The 19,844-nt window shown below is 56.7% G+C and overlaps 1 protein-coding gene across 3 annotated transcripts in view; it reads left to right on the top strand.

Annotated features, from left to right (window-relative positions):
• The window catches only part of TTC7A (tetratricopeptide repeat domain 7A), a 114,171-nt gene extending 95,284 nt beyond the window's left edge, over positions 1-18,887 (top strand). For 2 of the 3 annotated variants that reach the window (XM_080812714.1, XM_080812716.1), the window contains exons 19-20: positions 4,442-4,644; positions 16,645-18,887. In XM_080812714.1, the coding sequence (XP_080668840.1) occupies positions 4,442-4,644; positions 16,645-16,866 (425 nt within the window). In that variant the 3' untranslated portion in view covers positions 16,867-18,887. The remainder of the gene's footprint in view (positions 1-4,441; positions 4,645-16,644) is intronic. The other variant, XM_080812715.1, reaches the window with a different exon arrangement.
• The last annotated feature ends 957 nt before the right edge of the window (positions 18,888-19,844 follow it).

The following is a 19,844-nucleotide window of genomic DNA, read 5'->3' as shown; positions in this document are numbered from 1 at the left end:
GAGGGAGAGAGACGTAAGGAAGGGTTCCCGTGCCCTGGAGGTCCAGGGCACTCCTAGGCAGCCATGGGCTTTCACTCGGTTCGAGGAAGCTGGCCTGAGTCTCAGCTCCCAAATGGCAGATTCATGGTGTCTGGGCACTGGGCACAGAGCCCCAGCTGCTAAACAGATGCATCAAGCAAGAGCCAGTACAGCCCCCCGTCCAGGCTGGATCTGTTCCCAGAGAGCCTGTAGGATGGGCAGAGCACCTGTGCCCAAGGCAGCTCAGAGTGGGGACCACCTATGGAGACAGTCCTCAGGCGGTCCTGGGCACGGGTAGGTAAAAGCTTCCCCGGCTGTGAGCTGGGCAGACTGGGGAACTGGGGTGGGGTGGCCGGGGCCAAGCCAAAAGATCATCTTCATCATAAAATTATAGTCAAGGGAGGGGTGCGTGGGTGCTCAGTCAGACATTGACATGTCCGACTTGGTTTCGGCTCAGGTCGTGATCCCAGGGTTGTGAGATCGAGCCCCGAGCCCTGGGTCAGCTCAGTTTAAGATTCTCCCTCTCAAAAAAAAAAAAGAGAAAAGATCCTCCCTCTCCCTCTGCCCCTCCCCCACCCTTTTTCTCTCCCCCCTTCCCCCCTCCAAAAAGAACTACAGTCAAGGGAGCAGCTCTGCCTTACTCTTTGTCCCACATGCTCCTCTTGTGCTTTTGTTCCCTCACCTCTCATGCCTTTCTTCATCTTCCCTCACACTCCCCTCCATCCCAGCTCCCCGCCCTTCTCCCTCCTGCCTTCTGTGCCTTCTTCCCACGTCCCCTCTTCCCTTGCTTGGGCTTTTTCTTCTTCCCTTCTCAGCGGCAGCCCCACCTCCCAGCTGCCACTCGGGGATAGGAAGTTGCGAGCCCAGGCCTGCAGCCTTGACTCCCTTGTGGCCTGAGGAAAACCGGGCCCCTCTCTGGGTCCCTGAGGCGGAGGGTCTCAGACCACCTGCAGAATGCCTTTAGACCTGTGGACTCTCTGTCATTCTCTTGGTTCCCTAGCTGCCTCTCTCCTTCCTTGTCCGCCTCTCTTCCTTCTCCTTTATTCTGGGTGTCCGTATGTCCTGAAGGTCTGCTCTGTGGGGAGGATGCTTGTGTCCTTTAGGGGGCAGTTTTGGTGATCCTCTCTGGAGTTCAAGGCTAGCTAAGGGCCTGACCTTAACTTCTTTCCTGAGCTTCCCCCTGAGGTGCCTCTGCCTTTAGCCTGGGGGCCCCTCCTTTCTGAAGTCTTACGGAGGGTCTTCAGGAAGCACCTCTCACGCGGGGAGGCCCCTGAAAGGCCGCAGACCTGACCCTGAGCCCTCCCTCACCCTGCCCCTCAGCTCAGGAGGAGACCCCGGGGCAAGGCCTCCCTGCCAAGAGCGCGTTCATCCCCCATCCTGGGGGTGGGATGGGGCTTGGCTCTGACAGAAAGACTGGAACCAGCTCTGGGTGCGGGGTTAGAGCAGGATGCCTCAGAGAAAAAATAATAAAAGGGACTGTTGCAAAGCTCCAGGGAACAGATGTTTTCCATTTGGAGCCTGCCGAGAGCAGCACAGAGGGGGGCGGGTGGAGAGAGATGGAGGGAAGAGGGAGAAAAGCTGGGACACAGAGGCAGGAGGGGAGGTCAAGGGTAGGCAGACAGGAAGATGAAAGAAGTGGGGAAATCGGGATGGAGGGAGAGAGAAGGCGCTGAGGGGATGGGAGAGGGCCCCTCCGCACTGGGGACAGCAAGGGCTGTTTGCCAGGATGGTGGCTCGGACTGTGAGAAGCCAAGTCCGGTAACAGGGAGCACTGCTCCAGCCCTGGCTGGGGAGGAGGCCGGGATGGGTGGGTACCTTGGGGCCCCAGCAGTTAAGGCCAGGAGGTCGAGAAATCAGGGCAGTGGACGGGCATGGTGCCACGTGCGGCTCCTGCTGGAGCTGATGCTGGCTGGCTGGGGAGCACCATGTTTGGTAAAACAGTTGCCCGGGGACGCTGAGTCTGGGAAGAAGGGGTTCCTTGTAGCCCCCAGATCTGTGGGTCTGGCTGCAGGGCAGAGGCCCCGCCCTGGAGGCTGAGCATGCCAGGGACTGTGTGCGAGGCAGCCAGGAGCCCTCAGGAGACCTCACTTCGCTGGCTCTGTTCTGTGTCATCTGGTTTCCTGCCTAACTGGTAATGAAGTCCATCAGACCAAAGCAGCCCTACCTATTTTTCCGGGCATGTTCTCTGGTGTGTGGCCAGCCCAACAAGGCCCAGGGACCCGAGGAAAGAGGGAGGTGGGGATCCCTGTAATTGAAATCTGTTGATATGAAGGCACTGGGAGGAGCCCCCAAGGGAGAGACGAGAAACAGCCTCCAGAGACAAGGACTCAGAAGGCAGGCCAGAGAGTTGTAAACAGTTTAATGAGCAGGGGCAGGATGAGGCCGGCAGGTGGGCCGGGCCTGCTGGGCATGGGTGAGGGGAGTGGAGGGCCTAGCCTCTGAGCCGAGCTTCTGAGCTCCTGGTGGTAGAGGAAGCGGCCTCCCTGCCCCCAACACTCACACCTCACGCTCCCTTCTGCTTCTCCCCTTGCCCCCAGTAACCCTGGGGAGTTCGGATATGGTGGAACCCAGCCCTCTGGGTCGGCACAGCTTCCCTTCTCTGTGTCAGTCCAACTGCCCCTGTGCCTTCAGGCCCCAGCTCAAATGTTGCCTCCCCCAGGAAGACTTCCCTGACCACACCAGCACAGCTGACCTGACCCCTTCTGAGGGCCCAGAGCTTTCAGAATTGGCACCTGTCATTACATTGACTTGGCTCACTCCAGCGGTTTGGTTGTTCAGCTGTCCCACCTCCCTCCACCTCCACTCTTTCTCCTTCTCCTGGAAGGGCCAGGCACATGGTCAGTACATAACAGTTGCATACTGGACCCTTACTTACGAAGCCAGCCTGCTCAGAGCCCCAGGCAGCAGCTCCGGAAGGGAACACAACAACAGAGGAAAGGAGAGGAGAGCCTAGGTTGAGCTAGACAAGCCCCCAAGCTCTGGCCAGCCCTCCCAGCAAGGCCCTGGCTCAAAGCCTGCCCTTCCTGGCCTCACCTTCCCGTGCTTTCTGCCTTGGGACTGTGCCGCTCAGGCTGTCTACGTGGACAAGAGCCTGAGTTTCTCAGGGGCCTGGCTCCTCTGTGTTTACTTAATTCTTCCAAATTCTCATCTCCACCAGAGGAAAAGAGTCCCCTTGCTGAAAAAGGCCTCTGTCGTCTTATAGGATGTGGCAAGCTACTTGATTACACAATGAACCTTAGGCAACACTCATGCTGATTACCCCAAGTGCCGTGTGCTGCAGTCAAGGCCTTAGGCTTCCTTCCTGCTGCTTGTTGGAACAGGAAGACGTGATGCCTGGGTCCGGTTTTTCCACCTCTTTCTGGGAGCTTCTTTGGGGGATGTCTGTTACCCACCCCGCCCTAGACCTAACCCGAATTAGTGTAACCTCAGCCCTTGGCCGGTGCTAGGAACAGCTCCTGGCACAGTCACAAGCCAGGCTCTGCGTGCCCTTCTGTGCTCCCATCTGCACGCGGGCACCAGCCCCGGGAGGGGCAGCCGAGCCTGGGGCTGCCAGGAGAGGAAGGCTGAGTGGGCCACGAGGCTGAGCTGCCCGCCTAGCCAGTCTGTTTGTAAAAGTGCCTGCTCTGGGTGTGTACCTGTGCAGTGTGGATCTGAAGTGTGTCTTTATGTGGGTTGGCCTGGGATCAGAGATGGCATCCCCTGTTCTCTTGCTGTGGCAGAAAGCCCTGAGCTTTGGGGGGAGGCTGGAGCTGCTGGAAGCCCAGTGCTGTCTTGCCCCTTTCTGTGGAGGGACTGGAGTGAGGTACCCCCCACCCTCAGCCTAGTTTATTAGCACAGGGCCCATGAGAGCACTGTTTGGGAGGAGTAAGTGAGAGAAGACACTTGGGAGCAGGCTTTGGCCCGCTATCCCTCTCCAGGAGTGTGGGCCTTGGAGAGAACGCACCTGCCTCATCCTGACCAGCCTCTATCCCTACGCCCAGCCTCGTGGTCATCAGGCAGAGGGACACTGCAGAAAGCCACTGACCTTTACGCATACCGCTTGTGCCCCCACTGCCAAGCTTGGAAGTCAGCCTGATGCCAACCCCAGGTGCACAACAGACTCTCCCTGTGGCCTTAGGCAGCTTCCCTACCCTCTCTGTGCCCTGTGAACCCCTCCCCGAGGCAGGGTAATAGTGTGCAGGTTGTCATGTCATGTCGGTGGAGGCGGTCTATGCCTGATACCAAGCGAGCCCTCAGAAACCGTCCCGTGCTGTTGCCCCCACAGCCTGGAGCCAGCTGGGCCCATGCCGCCGTGCCTCCAGGGGAGGTTCCCATCACCTGAGACCCTTGAACTCTGGGGGCTTACGGTCGGATGTGGGGAGGGGACCTCTGCCTCTGACTTTTCCTCCCACGGTCACCTCCCACCATCCTTCTGGTTTCGCAGCTGAGCTGTTCATGGAGCAGCGACATCTCAAGGAGGCAGGTTTCTGCATCCAGGAGGCAGCGGGCCTCTTCCCCACCTCGCACTCGGTACTCTACATGCGGGGCCGGCTAGCTGAGATGAAGGGCAGCCTGGAGGAGGCCAAGCAGCTGTACAAGGAGGCGCTCACAGTGAACCCTGACGGTGTGCGGATCATGCACAGCCTGGTGAGTCAGCCCCCAGCCCCGAGAGGGTCCTCAGGACCCTCCTCCCCTCTCAACCCCTCTACCGTCTGCATGGGCCCTGTTGTCTGCAGGGAGGTGGCCCCCTCCCTGCTCTGCTGGGAGAGAGCAAACCAGCTTGTGGAGGCAGGCCTTTCCCCTTCTGTCAGAGCCTGCCTGAGTTGATGAAAAAATCTAGGATGGGTTGATATTCTTTGTGACTTCCTTTTTGCTCTAAGCTTCTGTAAAGCAGTGTAACCCCAAAGGGGTTCCTCCTCAGCTCCTTGTCCTGGACACTTCAGGCAAAATGCCCGGCTTTCTGGGAGTCCTCGGGCCCTTGATGCTCACTGGGCTACCGCTCCCACTTCAGAGGAGCTCCGTGTCTCTTTGGTGGCACTCAGGGTATGTCATGGGTGGGCTGTCATGACAGGCCTTCCTCGAGCACACATGGAAAATGGCCCCTGGGGAGGTGGGTAAGAGGGCCCAGCAGCCCCCAGTCCCGGGACATGACACTCAGGACTTGGGTGCCCAGGGTTCGGTGACTTTCTGTGGGAAGGTCTGGAAGGCTGGCAGCAGGATGCTGGTGTTCTTGGCTTGGCCTTGTCGTTCCCTTTCCAGGAGATCATGAGCAAGTTGGCCCCCTTCTCTGAGCCTCGGGTTGACTTATCTGTACAATGGGGATTCTCTGGTGCAGGAGACATTTATTGAATACCGGCTCTGACAGCTGGTATAGTAGACCGGCGAGATAACTGGTTTTCCTTTCTTTCCTTAGCTACTTTTATTTATTTATTTTTTTCCTTAGCTGCTTTCCGAGAGCAGGTTATCAGGATAAATGTAATGCTCTGAGAGTGTACAGGCATGTGTCAACACAGTGATTTTTTAAAAAATATTTTATTTATTTATTTGACAGAGATCACAAGTAGTCAGAGAGGCAGGCAGAGAGAGAGAGAGGGAAGCAGGCTCCCCGCTGAGCAGAGAGCCCGATGTGGGGCTCGATCCCAGGACCCTGAGATCATGACCCGAGCTGAAGGCAGAGGCTTAACCCACTGAGCCACCCAGGTGCCCCAACACAGTGATTTTTGAAGTATAATTTAGGAACATCCCCTTAGCAACACAGTGTTCCCCTATCAGGGTGCAGGTCCCACCTCAGATGCCCCAAATGAGCATCCTCTGAGGGGAGGGCATCCCCAACATCAGCCACACGCAGAACACAGAGGGGTCAGAATTACCCCAAATGGCTGCAGGCTTATCATTGCCAAAAGGGTTCTGATTCCTTCCCAAGGAGAAGCCACGGGGAGTTCGATTTCCTCTCTGTGTCAGGAATGACAGTATAGCTCTCAAGAATAGGAGAAGTACAAACTCAGGAGGTATCTGGTGAGGTCATTGCCAAGAGAACGGGAATCCTACTTGGGGGAGGAGCTGGGCCAGGTGGTCTTTATAAGGTCCTTCCCAACCCCAGTAGCCCCTGAAAACAGATTAGAGCCTCCCAGCTCAGCTGTTATTCCTGCTGCTTGATTTCTTAAAAGACGTCTGCCCTGGGCCTGTGCGAATGTTCCACGTCAGCTGAAGACCGCCCACTCGGTGACGTCACACCCTGGCTTGTGTTCCCCTCCACATGGCCGCGTGTTGCCTTGCAGTCTGCTCAGCAAATGTTTGTTTTTTGCAAGGCACATCCTCCTTCCTCCCTCAGTTCAGACATTAGCTCCTGTGATAGATGCCTCCCTGGGGGTCCCATCCAGAAACTTGATTAGGGAGGATGTGGGCTGTGTCATTAGGCCTGCAGCCAGGCAAAGACATCTGCCTTCTCCTGCCCTTGCAGAGCAGAGCCTGCCGTCTCGGACCCTAAAACCCAATGAAGTCCAATAACAGGTACGATTTTGTAGTAACAGTGGCCCATTTTTCATTTATGCTCATTATTGTTTGTAGCTATTTTCCTGAAATTGAGGCCAGTTCCAGAGGCGGGTTTCCATGGTAACGGAATAGCAGCCCAGAGTGGCTCCCTACAGATGTTTCTGAAATGGCCCCGGTTCTCTTCCCCGGGGTGCCTGGCTGAGGGGATGAAATGAGAGCGAGTCAGAGCCAGGCCTGCCCACTGTTAAAGTCACAGGCAAGCAGAGGGGCAGTCAGCTCTGGCGTGGGCAACCCGTTGGCTTTCCACACGTTCTGTTCCTGCCGGCAGCCCACATATATGCCTGGAGAATAGCAAATTTCAAGCCTGGAGAAGATTTATGAAGCCCTTTTTGCCCGAAGACACAGGAACACCTTTGCATGTTGATCTCCTGCATTCCCTGATGTGTCTTCCCCGGGCTGGCTGCAGGCTTATGACCTCTGGGATCTCATCCTGGCTCTGGCTCTAATTCACTCGCGTGATTAAGGAAAAGACATGCATAACTTCCACATTCCTGATTTCTCCTTTGGCAGATGAATAATCATCTTTGTCGTTCCTAGACCAGTGCTAATCACAGGATGTGACGCTTCTAGAGGTCTACAGTGCAAAATCAGAGAAGGCAAACAGCATACAGGTCCCTGCTCTCCAGTTACTCACCCGGGCCAGATGTTGCTAATCAATCACAGCACTTTTTCTCACTGGGCACTGGTGTGACCTTGGGATCTTTTTCACCATGGTACAACATGAGGGAAGCCACTTCCTGGCGGTCTAAGTAAACTTGGCCTTTGTGTAAGGGATTCATTGTAAAAATAGTAGAGAAAGAGAGAGACCCATCAGTTGTCTCAACCTTTGTGAATTCTGGAGGTTGGTGCATCCTTGGAGAATTATCTGGAGAAAGGAACATGGAAGGAAGCTGGTATCCATCCCCTCCCCATGCAGTCGTTGCCAAAGCAGGTTCCCAAGGAGGATGTCCTGGCCTTGCCACACCACCGTGTTCCTATGAGGACATCAGCCTCTGATGGGAGCAAGGAAAGGAGAGGCGCCCCTCCCCTGAGAGCACAGCCACCCCTGGCCTGGGCTGGGAGAGCTCTGGATCCCTTGGTGAGCTGTGTGGGTGCCGGGCTCGGCCTTACAGTCTGGAGAGCAAGATCATGGAATACCAGGAGCCCTGCCTCACGGCCCCCGCCTGGGGCTGTGTGCATGGGACAGAAAATGTGGGGGCAGGCCAGAGAAAGCCTTAGGGAGTGTTGGGCTACTGCTCTTAGGTGGCAGGGTTCAGGCATTTCTAAGAACATGAACTTTGGCCCAGAAGCAGGTTCTCTACTTTTCCATGCCTACTGCTCACCAACCCCCTCCTCCCCGCCCTGGCAGAGATGGGAGGCCTTTCCATGGTTCAGGCTCCATGCTGGGCTCAGCTCAGGCTTTCCCACCCAGCAGGCGGGATGGACACACCAGCTTAGCTATACCACTCCAGTGCCTATGAGAAGTCTGTGCCATCGGGCCCTAGCCCCGCGGGCCGCCTCCTCCAAGGGGCTCACGGATGGCCAGCTCACTTCAGGAGACTGCCGGATGCAGAAAGAAAAAGCCATGCTCCCTACAGATGGAAATTCCCAGCAAAACCTCAGGAGCAGGTCCCGACCATCTTTGCCAGCTCTATCTCAGCCTCCCTTCCCAGTAGCCAGGAAGCCTGCTCACTCGGCCTGGGTGTTCAGCCCTGAATTTATGGGCAAAAGCATCCTGTTAAGAAGGGGAAACCTGAACTTTTCTTGCCCGCCCTGAAGAAACAGGAGAAAGGAGGCATGGCCCTTCCCAAGATCAGCAGAGATGTTGGCCCCCAGGTGACACTGTTCTTTGGACTCCATGGGCTTGGTGGTAAGGAATCCTTGGCAGCCTGCAGCCCTCTCTCTCTCTGAACCTGTCTGCCCCGCCGCCTCCCAGAAGGCTCTCTGCATCTCTGAGGGAACAGAGACACCCGGGGAAGGCAAGCAAGCTGGAGTGACTGATGGAATGGTCAAGCCACGGAGAGCCCTCCGAGGAAGACTTCAGTGCTGGGAGGGTCACTAGCCCTGGCCACAGACTGACCGTTCTCCCCGCCCCTTGGCGGAGCCACATGCATGGATGCTTCGATGCAGGCTGTCTCACTGCGGAAAACCCTTGAGACCCTCAGCTGCAAGTAGATAGGCATGCCGCCTCCCCACCCCCCGTGTTTGTGGACGGCACCCCACCCTGCTTTCCCAGTGATAGGCTCTGGGGTTTCCTGGCACCTCTCTGGCCAGGACTCTCTGCTCCTTGTTGGCCCCTGCCCATGGTCATGCTTCCTTCTTGGGACAGAGTTCCTGGCTTTGGTTGCCCTGTCTCCCCAGAACCCTTTCCTCCGCAGGCCCCCCAGCCGCAGAGGGAAACTCCCTGAATGAACTTTGGCTCCTGTGATGTAATTCCTGGGGATATAATTTCTGAAGCAGTCCTGGCCTCATGACCCAGCCTATTCCTCCAAATGCCCCTGGAAAGACAGGAAGACAGCGTTTCTGTCATCTGTTGCCCTGATGAGCATGTGGCAGTGAATTAGTTCCCTGCAGTCGTTCCCTCTCTCTCTCAGCGTGGAGCTTGCCGGCTCATTTCTCCGGTGTGTTTGGGGTTCAGGGGCATGGCCATAGCATGTGGCCGGCCCCATTTGGCACCGGAACCTCTGGTCCCTCTTTCCTCAGGCTGGGGCTTGCCACAGCATCCCCCACGCCCCAGAAGCTGCCCACCACCATCCTGGTCTCTCCCTGAGGTGGGGCCTGAATCACCCAGAACCTGGGCTCTGGCCCACCCTGCCTCGCCCAGGCCTGCAGCTCTGGGTTGGGCCCCTGGTAGGTGCTCCAGGAATCCCACAGCAGGCTCTGCTCTCTAAGGCCAGACAGGTGAGCTCTGGTGGCACAGAGCTCCTAGAGGGCAGGACTAGACAGGAGAGATGACCCACCTGACACAAAGAGCCAGCCCTAACAGCCCTCGTGTTCCTGGGCTCTTGGAGATTACTTCCCTCACTGGCTCTGTTTTCCCTTCTGTCTAATGGGGATAATAATTTAGGCCCTTGTGACCTCCAAGGAAGCTTTTAGCGTTCAGATGACCTAAGTGCTGTGAAAAGATAAATCAGCATGCATTTTTGTCACCATTTGTGTGAAAGACTTGGTGGCAAAGGGCCAAAGCCTGAGCTCAGCCTTTGACCAGGATGTCCCACTTTGCTGCCTGGGGCAAGAGTCATTGGTCCAGATTTCCATGGGCTGCCAGCTGGGTGCTGAGAAGGGAGGAGGTGGAGCTGGGCAGGGATCAGGGCCTCAGAGCTACTTGTAGGTTGTGTTTGGAGCTGGTTGGCTGGGGTGGTATTTAAGCCCTAGAATCAGAGCCAGCTTGTGTCTGGAGGTGGGAGCTCGGCTCTGAGTCTCACGGACCTGGACCAAGCCCCACTTTGCCTATATTACTGCTCCACCATAACCAAGTACCTCAACCTCTTGGCACCTTAGTGTTCTCATCTGGAAGATGGTAATGACAATGCCAAACACCTAGGTCTTCTGTTTGTATTCGGTTAACTAATTCTGTAAGTTAATGGCCCAGTAGTTGGGGGTGACTTTTACCTTTTCCATGCTGAAACATGGCTCCCAGGCCAGGATCAGACACTCGCGGTTTGTAGAGGGAAGTAGAGGCCCAGAGCCGAGCCCCAGAGATTCACTGTAGCAGAGCCTCTTGGTCCTCACTGAGCCCATCAGATGATTCTGGCCAAGGCAGAGGTGTGCAGGACCCCAGACCCAAATGCCCTGTGCCTGGTACAGGAGTATCCACAATGCAAGGCCAGGCTGACCTTAGCTGAGAGCAGGGCTCAGTAGGCTGGAGTCTGAGGTGAGGGCGAGAACCATTTCTAGGCTGGTCTCTTCAGCAGACGAGGCCTGCTGGGGACCTGAGACTGCTGGGGAGGAGGAGCAGGAAAGGCCAGGTTCTGGGGAGGCCCTGCTTGGCCTTTCGCTCTGGCCTCTGTCAGGCCAGGCTGCTTCAGCCTCTGTTTCCTGACTGGAAGGAGGAAAGGTGTCCTGAGCAGCTGCAGAGTAAAACGCATACCTGGCCCTCTGAAGGTTCCCTGGTGCCAGCTGAGGCCAGTAAGCACACAGAATGGCAGGGTTTCTGGTTCCTGGGGCCTGATGCCTTGGGTTCTTGGACACCCCACCTGCTCTAGGCGTCTCCCTCCTTGTTGGCTTCCTGAACTATGGCAAGTAGCTAGGAGGGCGCAGGCAGCTAGGAGGAATGGGAAGGCCCAGATGTCTTGTGCTGTGTTGTGCTGTCTGCAGGGACCCTGAGTCCTTCACACACACACACACACACACACACACACACACACAAACACGCGTGCGCGCACGCATGCTCACAGCTCCTCTCCATAGAATCTGCGTCTGCTCCACCAGCTCTGATAGACAGGGAACATTGCTCTATTTGGCAGGAAAGCTCAGTAGGAACGTCTTGTTGGCCATCTGGCCTCCTAGTGCTGTTGTTTTATTCTGAGTTCTCTCTCTCATCCCTCCCAAGTCTTGCCTGAGGACTGCATTCCCTGGTGGGAAAGTAGAGTGGAGCAGAGCGGGAGGGAGAAGGGATTTCTGGAGGCTCGCTGTGTGGGGCATGTCCCCCAGCGTTGGCCTCACCAGGGTTCAGGCCCCTGCCTACCCACATCATTCTTGGGCTAGTGCAGCCCCCAGCCCAGGCTCAGAGACCTTTGAGAAGATGAAGGCAGGTTCCCTTGGCTCTGGCTCAAGACTTTTGGAAAGCCTTGGGCTTAAGTGTGGGCTCCTGAAGTCCTCAGCGTCCCTGATGAGGATGTGGAAGGGAAGCCACCCATCATAGACTCTGATCAGAATGATCGTTAAGCACTCTTGATGTAGAAAAACATTAGGGTTTGAAGCCAATGGCCAGAAAGAATTCTTGAGACGTCTTTGGTGCAAAAAGGTGATTTTATGAAAGCGCGGGGACAGGACCCGTGGGCAGAAAGAGCTGCACTGGGGTCATGAGGAGTGGTCCATTATATACTTACAAGTTGCTCTCAACTTGTTAGGGTTAGGGATAGTGTAAGTCTCTAAGGAATTTTGGAAGCAAGGTTTCCAGGACCTTGAGCTATTGTTGGGGAAAGGTCATTTTTTACCATCTAATGAAACCTTATTCATGAGACCCTTCAGATGGATATCATTGGGCCTTATGCTTGGGGGATGATTGCCAACACATATCTTAGGTTTAGAGACAAAGGAAGTTTCCAGAGGAATTTTTATATGTTAAAGTAGGCTTACAGTATCCTGGAGGCAGGGGTCTGACTAGCATTGCCTTTTGCCCTTAGCAAAGTGTCAGCATCGAGGCAGCTGAGTCCCTAGAGGAAGTTCACTCTGTTTCAAGGACTTGTCAATGGGCTGTAGGTGGTAAGGAAATTTAATAAATTTTCTTCTGCCTTTGTTTCCCACATCACTGTTGGCTTAATTTAGCTCCAAAATCAATGGTCTGAAAGACTCCCTGTGATGGGAGGCAGGCTCCAGCCTCCCCCTTGTCCAGTGGGTTAGGAAACCCCTCCCCTCAGCTTCGCCTCCCGTCCAGAGAAGGGAGCTTCTGTGATGGTGCCCCACTCACTCCTTGTCACAGGGTGTTCACTTGGAGCACCCACAATCTGGGCTTCTGACCAAGGCCTGAGGGCTCAGCTATACTCTAGAGTGGGCAGAGCCTCCAGAGGCCCAGAACCTGAAACCAGCCCAGAACGTGGGAGGGGAAAAGGCAGAGCCCCCTAGGAGGTGACGTGCTTTCTCCTCAAGCTAGTGTTCACCTTTGAGTTTGTCCATAGCCCTCTGAAGACAGATAACCCCACCACCACCACAAAGAGGCCCACTGGTGTTCGACATCTCACCTGGGGGTGTGGGGGTAGGCAGGAGCCTGAAGGGAGGAATGGGTTCTGCCACATGAGCACAGCTGCATCTGCTACCCCCACCTAGTTGGGCTCTAAGTGAGTCTGTTGGCCTCTTCAGATGAAAGCCTAGGGGAGCTTGTCAACCAGATGTTGGGTGGGGTCTAGAAGGATTTGTGCCCCTTTTCCCAAAAGGGAGGTGGGACCGGCCTGGGGCCTTGGAGCTGCCCCAGCTCCAGGAGGGATGTGGTGCTCTGTGGGCTCTATTCTCAGCCCGGAGAGACACATCATTCCCAGTCTGCTTGGACGGGTTGAGGCTGACACCTGGGAGAACCTGGCATCCGGAGAAGGCCTGAGCGCCTGAGCTCTGGCTGGAATGTGGGCCTCCCCCGCAGGGTGTGTCAGCCTCAGGGTGGGTGAAGGGAGCAACCTCAGAGGTGGCCCCACCCCAGGCTCCTCCCTGCAGCCCAGGTCCCCAAGCGGAGGGCTCCTGGGACCAGGAGGCTCCAGCAATGATTCCCTGCTTCCCAGCTGGGAAGGCTGTTACAGAATCCCAGGAATGTGCCTTGAGCTCAGAAAGAAAATTCCCAAAATAACTTCTATAAATACTTGAGGGTAGGGACTGGGAGGGAGCTCTCAGCCTGGCCTGCAGCTGGCCTAGCGCTGGGGGCTGCTTCCCAGGGTAGGGCCCCCCACCCCCAACCCAGAAGAATAAAAAGACACATACAGCCGGAACCTTCCTGCTACCCCTCCCCTCTTGGCCAGCAATGTCAGGCACTGAATTAATGAGGTGAGATGTTGTGCAGTAGCAATACTGAGAAAGGAGGAAGGGACCCATCTTCTCCTTCATCCCCATCCCAGGCTGCAGTCTTTGTACCCCCCACAGAGAACCTTATCTTCCAACAGGGAGGGCCCCCCTCAGAGGGCCCCTCGGGCTGCCTGTCCCTGTGACCCTAAGCAGGTCAGCAAACACACACACCTAAGTGCCTCTGGTATACCTGGCTCAGAACCCAGGACCCTCCCACCTGCACTCTGTTGAGCTGCCATCTTCTGGGGAATAGCCAAGCAGGCAGGAGCCACAGACCCTGCCCCTCTCAGTCTAAGATGGCTTGCACAAGAGAGCCCACCAGTAATGAATCACAACCTCAAGGCGATGGCGTGGCCAGGAGGTGCTATCCTGGGAGGCTTGCTGGAGGAGGAGGGTACTGGGTAGTTTAGATGAGGCCAGATGTTCCCTGAGGTCCAGGAAGGGAGGGAAGGAGGAATGGATGAAGTTGGGAATTTCTGGGGCCTTTCCCCATAGCCCTGCCCTCCCTGAATGGCCATAACCTTGGCCCCCTCTCAAAGGTGTGTTGCTCATCAGCCATGAGCAACTCGCACATTGCTCTCCGACTGCTGCGGCCTCCTGGCTGTGGCGTCTCCCAGGTGAGGGTCAGAGGCTGAGTCACCTACTGGCCGGTCTGGTTTCTCTTGGCTCAGGATGCCCCCTGGCCAGAGTGGGGAAGAGTCATCGGGGACGTTTGGGTCGAACGGTGTTCCCACCATCTCCCTGGAGACCTGTTCTCTAGGCTAGGGTGGGGGTGCGGGGCGGGGGGTGGTGATGGCTGGCCATTGGCACAGTGCCAGGCTGGGGGCAGAGCAGGTGAGACCTCACGTCGTCCTGAGGCTGGCCCTGCCCAGTTGTCAGGCAGCAAACAGCTCCGAGTTGCTACCAAACACGAACAGACGGGTGTCTCAGGCAGGTGGCAGCAGATCCTGTTACAGGCCCTGGGCTTCGGGGCCCCAGCCTGACCCCAGCCCGGTGTCTCCTTTCAGGCTCTGAGGTCAGCACCCCAGGGTATGGGGGACGTGATCCAACCCCACCCCAGTCCCGAGTCTTCGTCCACAGGGAGCCTTGCCCTCTAGAGAAATCATCTTCTACTCCTCACTCTGACAGGACCCTCTGCTCATCCTGGGGACACTTCCCTTTGCTGTCGGCACACTGTGGGCCCTGCCCACATGATTGCAAATTCATCCTTGCAGACTCTTAACAATTCCCTACCAGGAAGTACCATTCTGTCCCCTGGTTCACAGATGAGGAAACCACAGCTCAGAGAAAACAGGCCAGTGGCCCATGGTCACTGCACTTGTCAGTGGCAGAGCTGGGATTCCAGCCCAGCCTAGGTCTTCTGGCTGTGGAGCCTTGGCTCTTTCTCTACATGAAACATGCAGAGAAGCCTGCTGCAGACCTTGAGTAAAACCAGCAGAGCGAGACACGCACACACACCCCCCTCCCTGTTCAGCCTGCGGCCATATCTGGCCCCTTACCAAACACCCACACACTGCTGGAGATCAGGGGTTTTCGAACTCCTTTTTAGCGGTAGAGCCCTCTTTTCAAACAAAATCTCCCGTGGAAGCTTGATCTAGAAAACTGAGTGTGTAAACCCCACGGTGGCCCCGCCCCCACACAGTGAGGCCCCGCTGGCCTTCGCATCTGTCCTCTCTTGCTCCTTCATGGGCAGGACTCCCAGGGCGCAAACCTTCCATTTTTGGTGTTTAATTTTGGTGTCTGGCGGCCCGTCGTCTCGCCCGCCTTCCCTCCTCCCCGTGGGCCCTGTTCCCTCGGTTGCTGTTCAGGGTCCAGCTCCCAGGCCATGCCGGCAGCACAGCTTGGCCCAGGGCCCTGCTGGCCAGACTGGGCGCTGCCCTCCACTCCCAGGCAGCCCTGAGTCAGCACGGATCCTAGCCGGCCCCGCCCCGCCTCAGCTCCCCTGCCCTCCACCCCATCCGTGGGGCTCCCTGGGGACAGCTTCGCCCTGGCCTGAAGAGGCGAGATGAAGACCGCTCCCCCTTCCTTCCCTGTCCCCACCCCCCAGGACCACGGCCAGCACCTTGGGAAAGGGAGAGGCTTTGCCTAGGGCTGCCTGAGTGCCATCTTTTACTCTTGCCTTGCCGGTTGTGTTCCAAGCCTCAGAGGACTTTAGGAAATCAGGCATGTGCATCTTTCCCGGTGGGTCTCCATAGCAACAGAGGGCCTAACTCCGAGGAGCGTGGTGAGGAGGAAAATGTTCCAGCTAAAAATGTACATGGCCATCAGTGGGCGGGCGCCCGAGGGGGGGCTCCAGGAACATAGAAGGCAGCTCCTCTCCCCCAGCCCAGCCCCCGCCTGTCCAGGAAGTCGGTGTTAGGCTTTACCTCACATCTTTGAATGAGTGGAGCCTCCCCCCAACACCCCCATGCTGCCATCCCATGCTGCATTTAAGGGCTAGGACACATCAGTGGGATGGAGGAAAGCAGCCTTTCTGGGACTGGAGGCCAAAGGGGGGTCCTGGTCCCCCATCCCTTACTCACTACCCTGTCCTCCCCCCTCCCTGCACCCTTCCCAGTATAAGTGAAAGAGGACATAGAAGGGACACCGTCCCAGTTTCACTTCCCAAACTTCTGTGACAATTCCTGTCACTTCCTCTCTCTGCCAGCAGGGTTGTTAAAGACAAACAGCAGCACCAAACTTCCTAGCCACCCCTGATTCATCTATCAGAGCCTGTCCTACCCAGCAAACGCCCTCCTGTGACCCTCACCTGCCGGGCTGGGCTGGGCTGGGCTGGGCAGTAGGTCCCAGGACCCAGATGTCCCAGGAAGACCACTGTTGATGCAGGCCAAAGAGCTGTGCCCCCTCCCCCCAACGCACACCCATAAGCTTAAGGTTCTGCCTTCAGGTTGTAGAGTCTGAAGCCTGCAGCACACGTTCCTCCACACCCTTGGGGGGAAGGGTGGCTCCACAGGGCAGCAGCAAGGCCTCGGGGTGAGAGACCCACTGACTGAGAGCTCACACATGCCAGACAATGTTCTTCAAGTGCTTTCCATATACTGACTCGTGCAAACTTGACAACCCTAGGGTGGGTACTGCGGTCTTTCCCACTTAGAGCTGAGGAAACGGAAGACCAGAGAGAGGTACCTTGCCAGCATCCCCAGTTATAATGGGCAGGCACACAGTTGGGTCAGCTGACTTGAAAGCTCGTCCTCGGGGCTGGGAGGGACAGAGTTCCCATGGTGGGTGATCCGGGGGCCAGGGCGGAGACAGGATTGGCATGGGTTAACCACAATGGTCACTTGATGGTTCCCAAGACTGAGACTCTGAGCCCTCTCGCTGGTGGCTGAGCTGCCCCCTTGCCCTGATGGCCAGGATGCTCCTGCCACAGGGCACCCTCACTAATCTTGCCCTGTGCTTGCCCCCCAGGGTCTGATGCTGAGTCGGCTGGGCCACAAGAGTCTGGCCCAGAAGGTGCTGCGGGACGCCGTGGAGAGGCAGAGCACCTGCCACGAGGCCTGGCAGGGCCTGGGCGAGGTGCTGCAGGCCCAGGGCCAGAGTGAGGCTGCTGTGGACTGCTTCCTCACTGCCCTCGAGCTGGAGGCCAGCAGCCCGGTGCTGCCCTTCTCCATCATCCCCAGAGAGCTGTGACCTGGCACTGCAGCGGCAGGGTGGGAGGGAGCTGCCCTAGGGGGCGGGGGGCAGGTGGACACAGGCAGGCAGCAGGGAGCACAGGACAGGGGAGGTGTGGCGCCTCAGGGAAATACATCTCTAGGGAACACTTCTGCAGGCTGCAGCCCTAGTTCTCCTCGCCTCCCCCACTCCAGTCCTGCTTTCCCTCCAGGGCCAGCTGGGTCTGGGAGCTGCTCATCTGGAGCCCGGTGGACCAGATTTGCATCGAAAGCAAATCCCTTGCTCCTTGGGATTCAGACCGCCCTGGTGGCATTTATGAGGAAGGAAGTAGCTGGGAAGCCACATCAGCAAGGGAGCATCTGCCCCAGAATGTCTGTGCATCATCTCAATGTGCAATAAGGGGTTGTGTCTCCTAGGCACTGCCCCCCACTGTCTAGAAGTTCCCATAGTACACCTGCCACCCTCCACATCCCCGATCCTGGATTGCCCAGTGATTGTGCACAGGTGTTAGCCTCGAACTTCAGCTCCCTGATCTCCAGCACCAAAGATGAACCCCACAAACTGCTCTCTGACTAGGTCAAGAGGGTTTTCCCCAGTTCCTAGCGCAGTGCCTTGGAAGATGTCTGCTTGAACCCTAAGTGACTTAGAGTCTTGGTGACCAGACTTGATCCCTGAGAGCGCAGGTCGGGGAGCCTCACAGCTGAACTTCACCTCTACCTGTGCCTCTGTGCCTGGGAAGCCCTAGGGCCCTGATCTCAGCCCCAGTCTCAGGACTGGGTTTTGAGTAACTCTCAGGTCTTGCCTCAGGCAGTCAGGGCTTGAAGATTCTGCTGGCAAGTGGGAAGAGGATAGGATCTCTGGGTCCCTCTCCAGGGTTTGAGCTATTGCAGGATGCTCCTCTTTACCCCATGAGGCTGATTGGGCCCCACTGCTCTTCCTCTCTGCTGCCAAGTGCCTTTTGGGCCTCTGGTGCCTGGCCAGGGGCACTGAACACCGGCCCTAACTCCCTTCCCATTTCTGCCATGCACATCTTTCTGGAACCATGCCCCAGCCCAAGCGGCCTCCTTAAGCCCTAGGCTGTAGACCCTAGGATATAAACATGGCAGCTGGACCCAGTTCTTCCTCACACTTTGCATCAACATACTCCTTCAGGCCTTGGGTTTCTGGGCAATGGGTACAATGCAGAACCCTCTGAGATAATAATATGCAGGTGGACATTCTCTGGGACTGACCCCAGTATCTCTCACCCACAGTCCATTTCCACTACAGGCCATTTGGTCCCCCAGTGCCTGAGGCCTAGTGAGGACTGTAGTCAGAGACCAGTGCAGGGGACAGAGCAGATCTCTGTCAGCCGGGGACCTGGGGCTGGTGGGTGGGTATCTGCCCTGGTTCCCCCAGCCCCGCTGCATGATGCTCTTGGAATTCTCCCCGAGAAGTTACTCCACCCCCTGGGGTGGTTTGGGTGGGGGGGAGCCTTATCAGGGAATTCCTTTTTTTATCTGCACTTTGGGTTTTACTTTTAAAGCTCCATGTGGTACGTCTCTCTCATTTTAAGGTGTGTGGAAAGACTGGATGAGGGCTGGCCTGCTCGTCATTGCCCAGTCTGCTCCTCAGGGAGAAGGGGCTGTCGGATACCCACCCTCCTCACCACACTGGCTCAGCACTGTGCACCCCCAGGTGCCTCCCAGAGAGGGCCTGTCCCCTCCTGGCTCCCTGCACCACAAGGGACACTGCAGAGGACACCAGAGCCTTCACTGCTTGGTTGAAGGATCTCTGTCTCCGTGTGTGTGTATAAATATAGATATATAGATATATATATGATAGAGATCTATTTTTATTCTGAAATTCTGTTAGAAAAAAACTTAACGAGAGACGCAAATGCTGTTGATTTGCCTCGGGATGCCCAAAGATTGGTAGTTGGTTATTGGTCACAGGACAGGCACCAAATGTATTTCTGCTGGCAGCATTCCTCTGGAGGAAGCCTCTGAGGGTTGGGCCAAATTGTGGGCAATTTGAAATAAAGGTCTGGAATAAAGAGATCCTTGGAAGGAATGCAGTGTTCATTTCCTCCAATAGGTACCCCAGAACAGGCTTTGAGCGCTTAGTGAGGAGGGAGTGTTGCAGGAAGAGAAGCCTGAGAAGTCACGGGGCAGGCCCCATGAGTAGGGAGGGGTGGGGAGGAGGAAGGGGGGAGGGGCCCAGGAAGAGACTGGTGGGAGCAGGGGGAGGTGGGGGGGCGGTGTTAGGCAGGTGCTGAAGCCTGGAGGGGACTGGAAGGAGGCAGTGGGGGGTCTGGGTGGGGCCACCGGAGTAAGCTTCCCCTCCACCTGCCACCGTACCTTCTGTGGGCCTGAGCCTCCTGCTGCCTGTGGGCATTGCCGGTGGCACATCTTGGGTGCCTGGTGGAGAAACACCCAGAGAGAGCTGCGTGCCAAGGGTGCCCGCTGCATGCAGCCTGACCTGTCACCTCACTGTGAAGTCCATGCCAATGCACTCCTAAAACACGTCACACCCATGCCAGTATACCCCATATCAAAGAAACATGCATCACAATCTGGAAGGATGACTGGGGTTTGCAGAGAAGCTCTGTTTTCTTCGTGTGCCCCATGGGATCATCAGGTGCACCCCCAGAGCTGCAGCCGCTCACTTGAAAGAAAGTGGGTACCATTCTCGCCTGGCACAGGCGAGAACTTCCCACTCCCATGGCCTCATGGAGGTCCTGCCTCCTCCGCCCTCACCCTCAGCCCTATTCTTGCAGGGACAGCCTAGCTGTTCCAGGGAGGAAGGGCCTTTTTTGGAGGTGGTGGGGGCCCAGCTTCCCTTTCACTGTGATGCTTTAGGAAAACACATTCAGTCTGCAGTGATTAAACAATTAGTATCACGTTACTACTTTCACACCCTCACCCCCAGCTTGAGGACCCTTGCAGTGACCAAGACTGCCTGAGGCCACACATGGCATCACCTGGTGCGTCAGTCCTGGAGAAAGGTCTAGAAAG

The sequence above is a fragment of the Martes martes genome (genome assembly GCF_963455335.1).
Source record: "Martes martes genome assembly, chromosome: 9".
Lineage (NCBI taxonomy): Eukaryota > Metazoa > Chordata > Mammalia > Carnivora > Mustelidae > Martes > Martes martes.
Note: the sequence above shows the minus strand (reverse complement) of the source record. Positions and strands in the feature narration are given on the sequence as shown.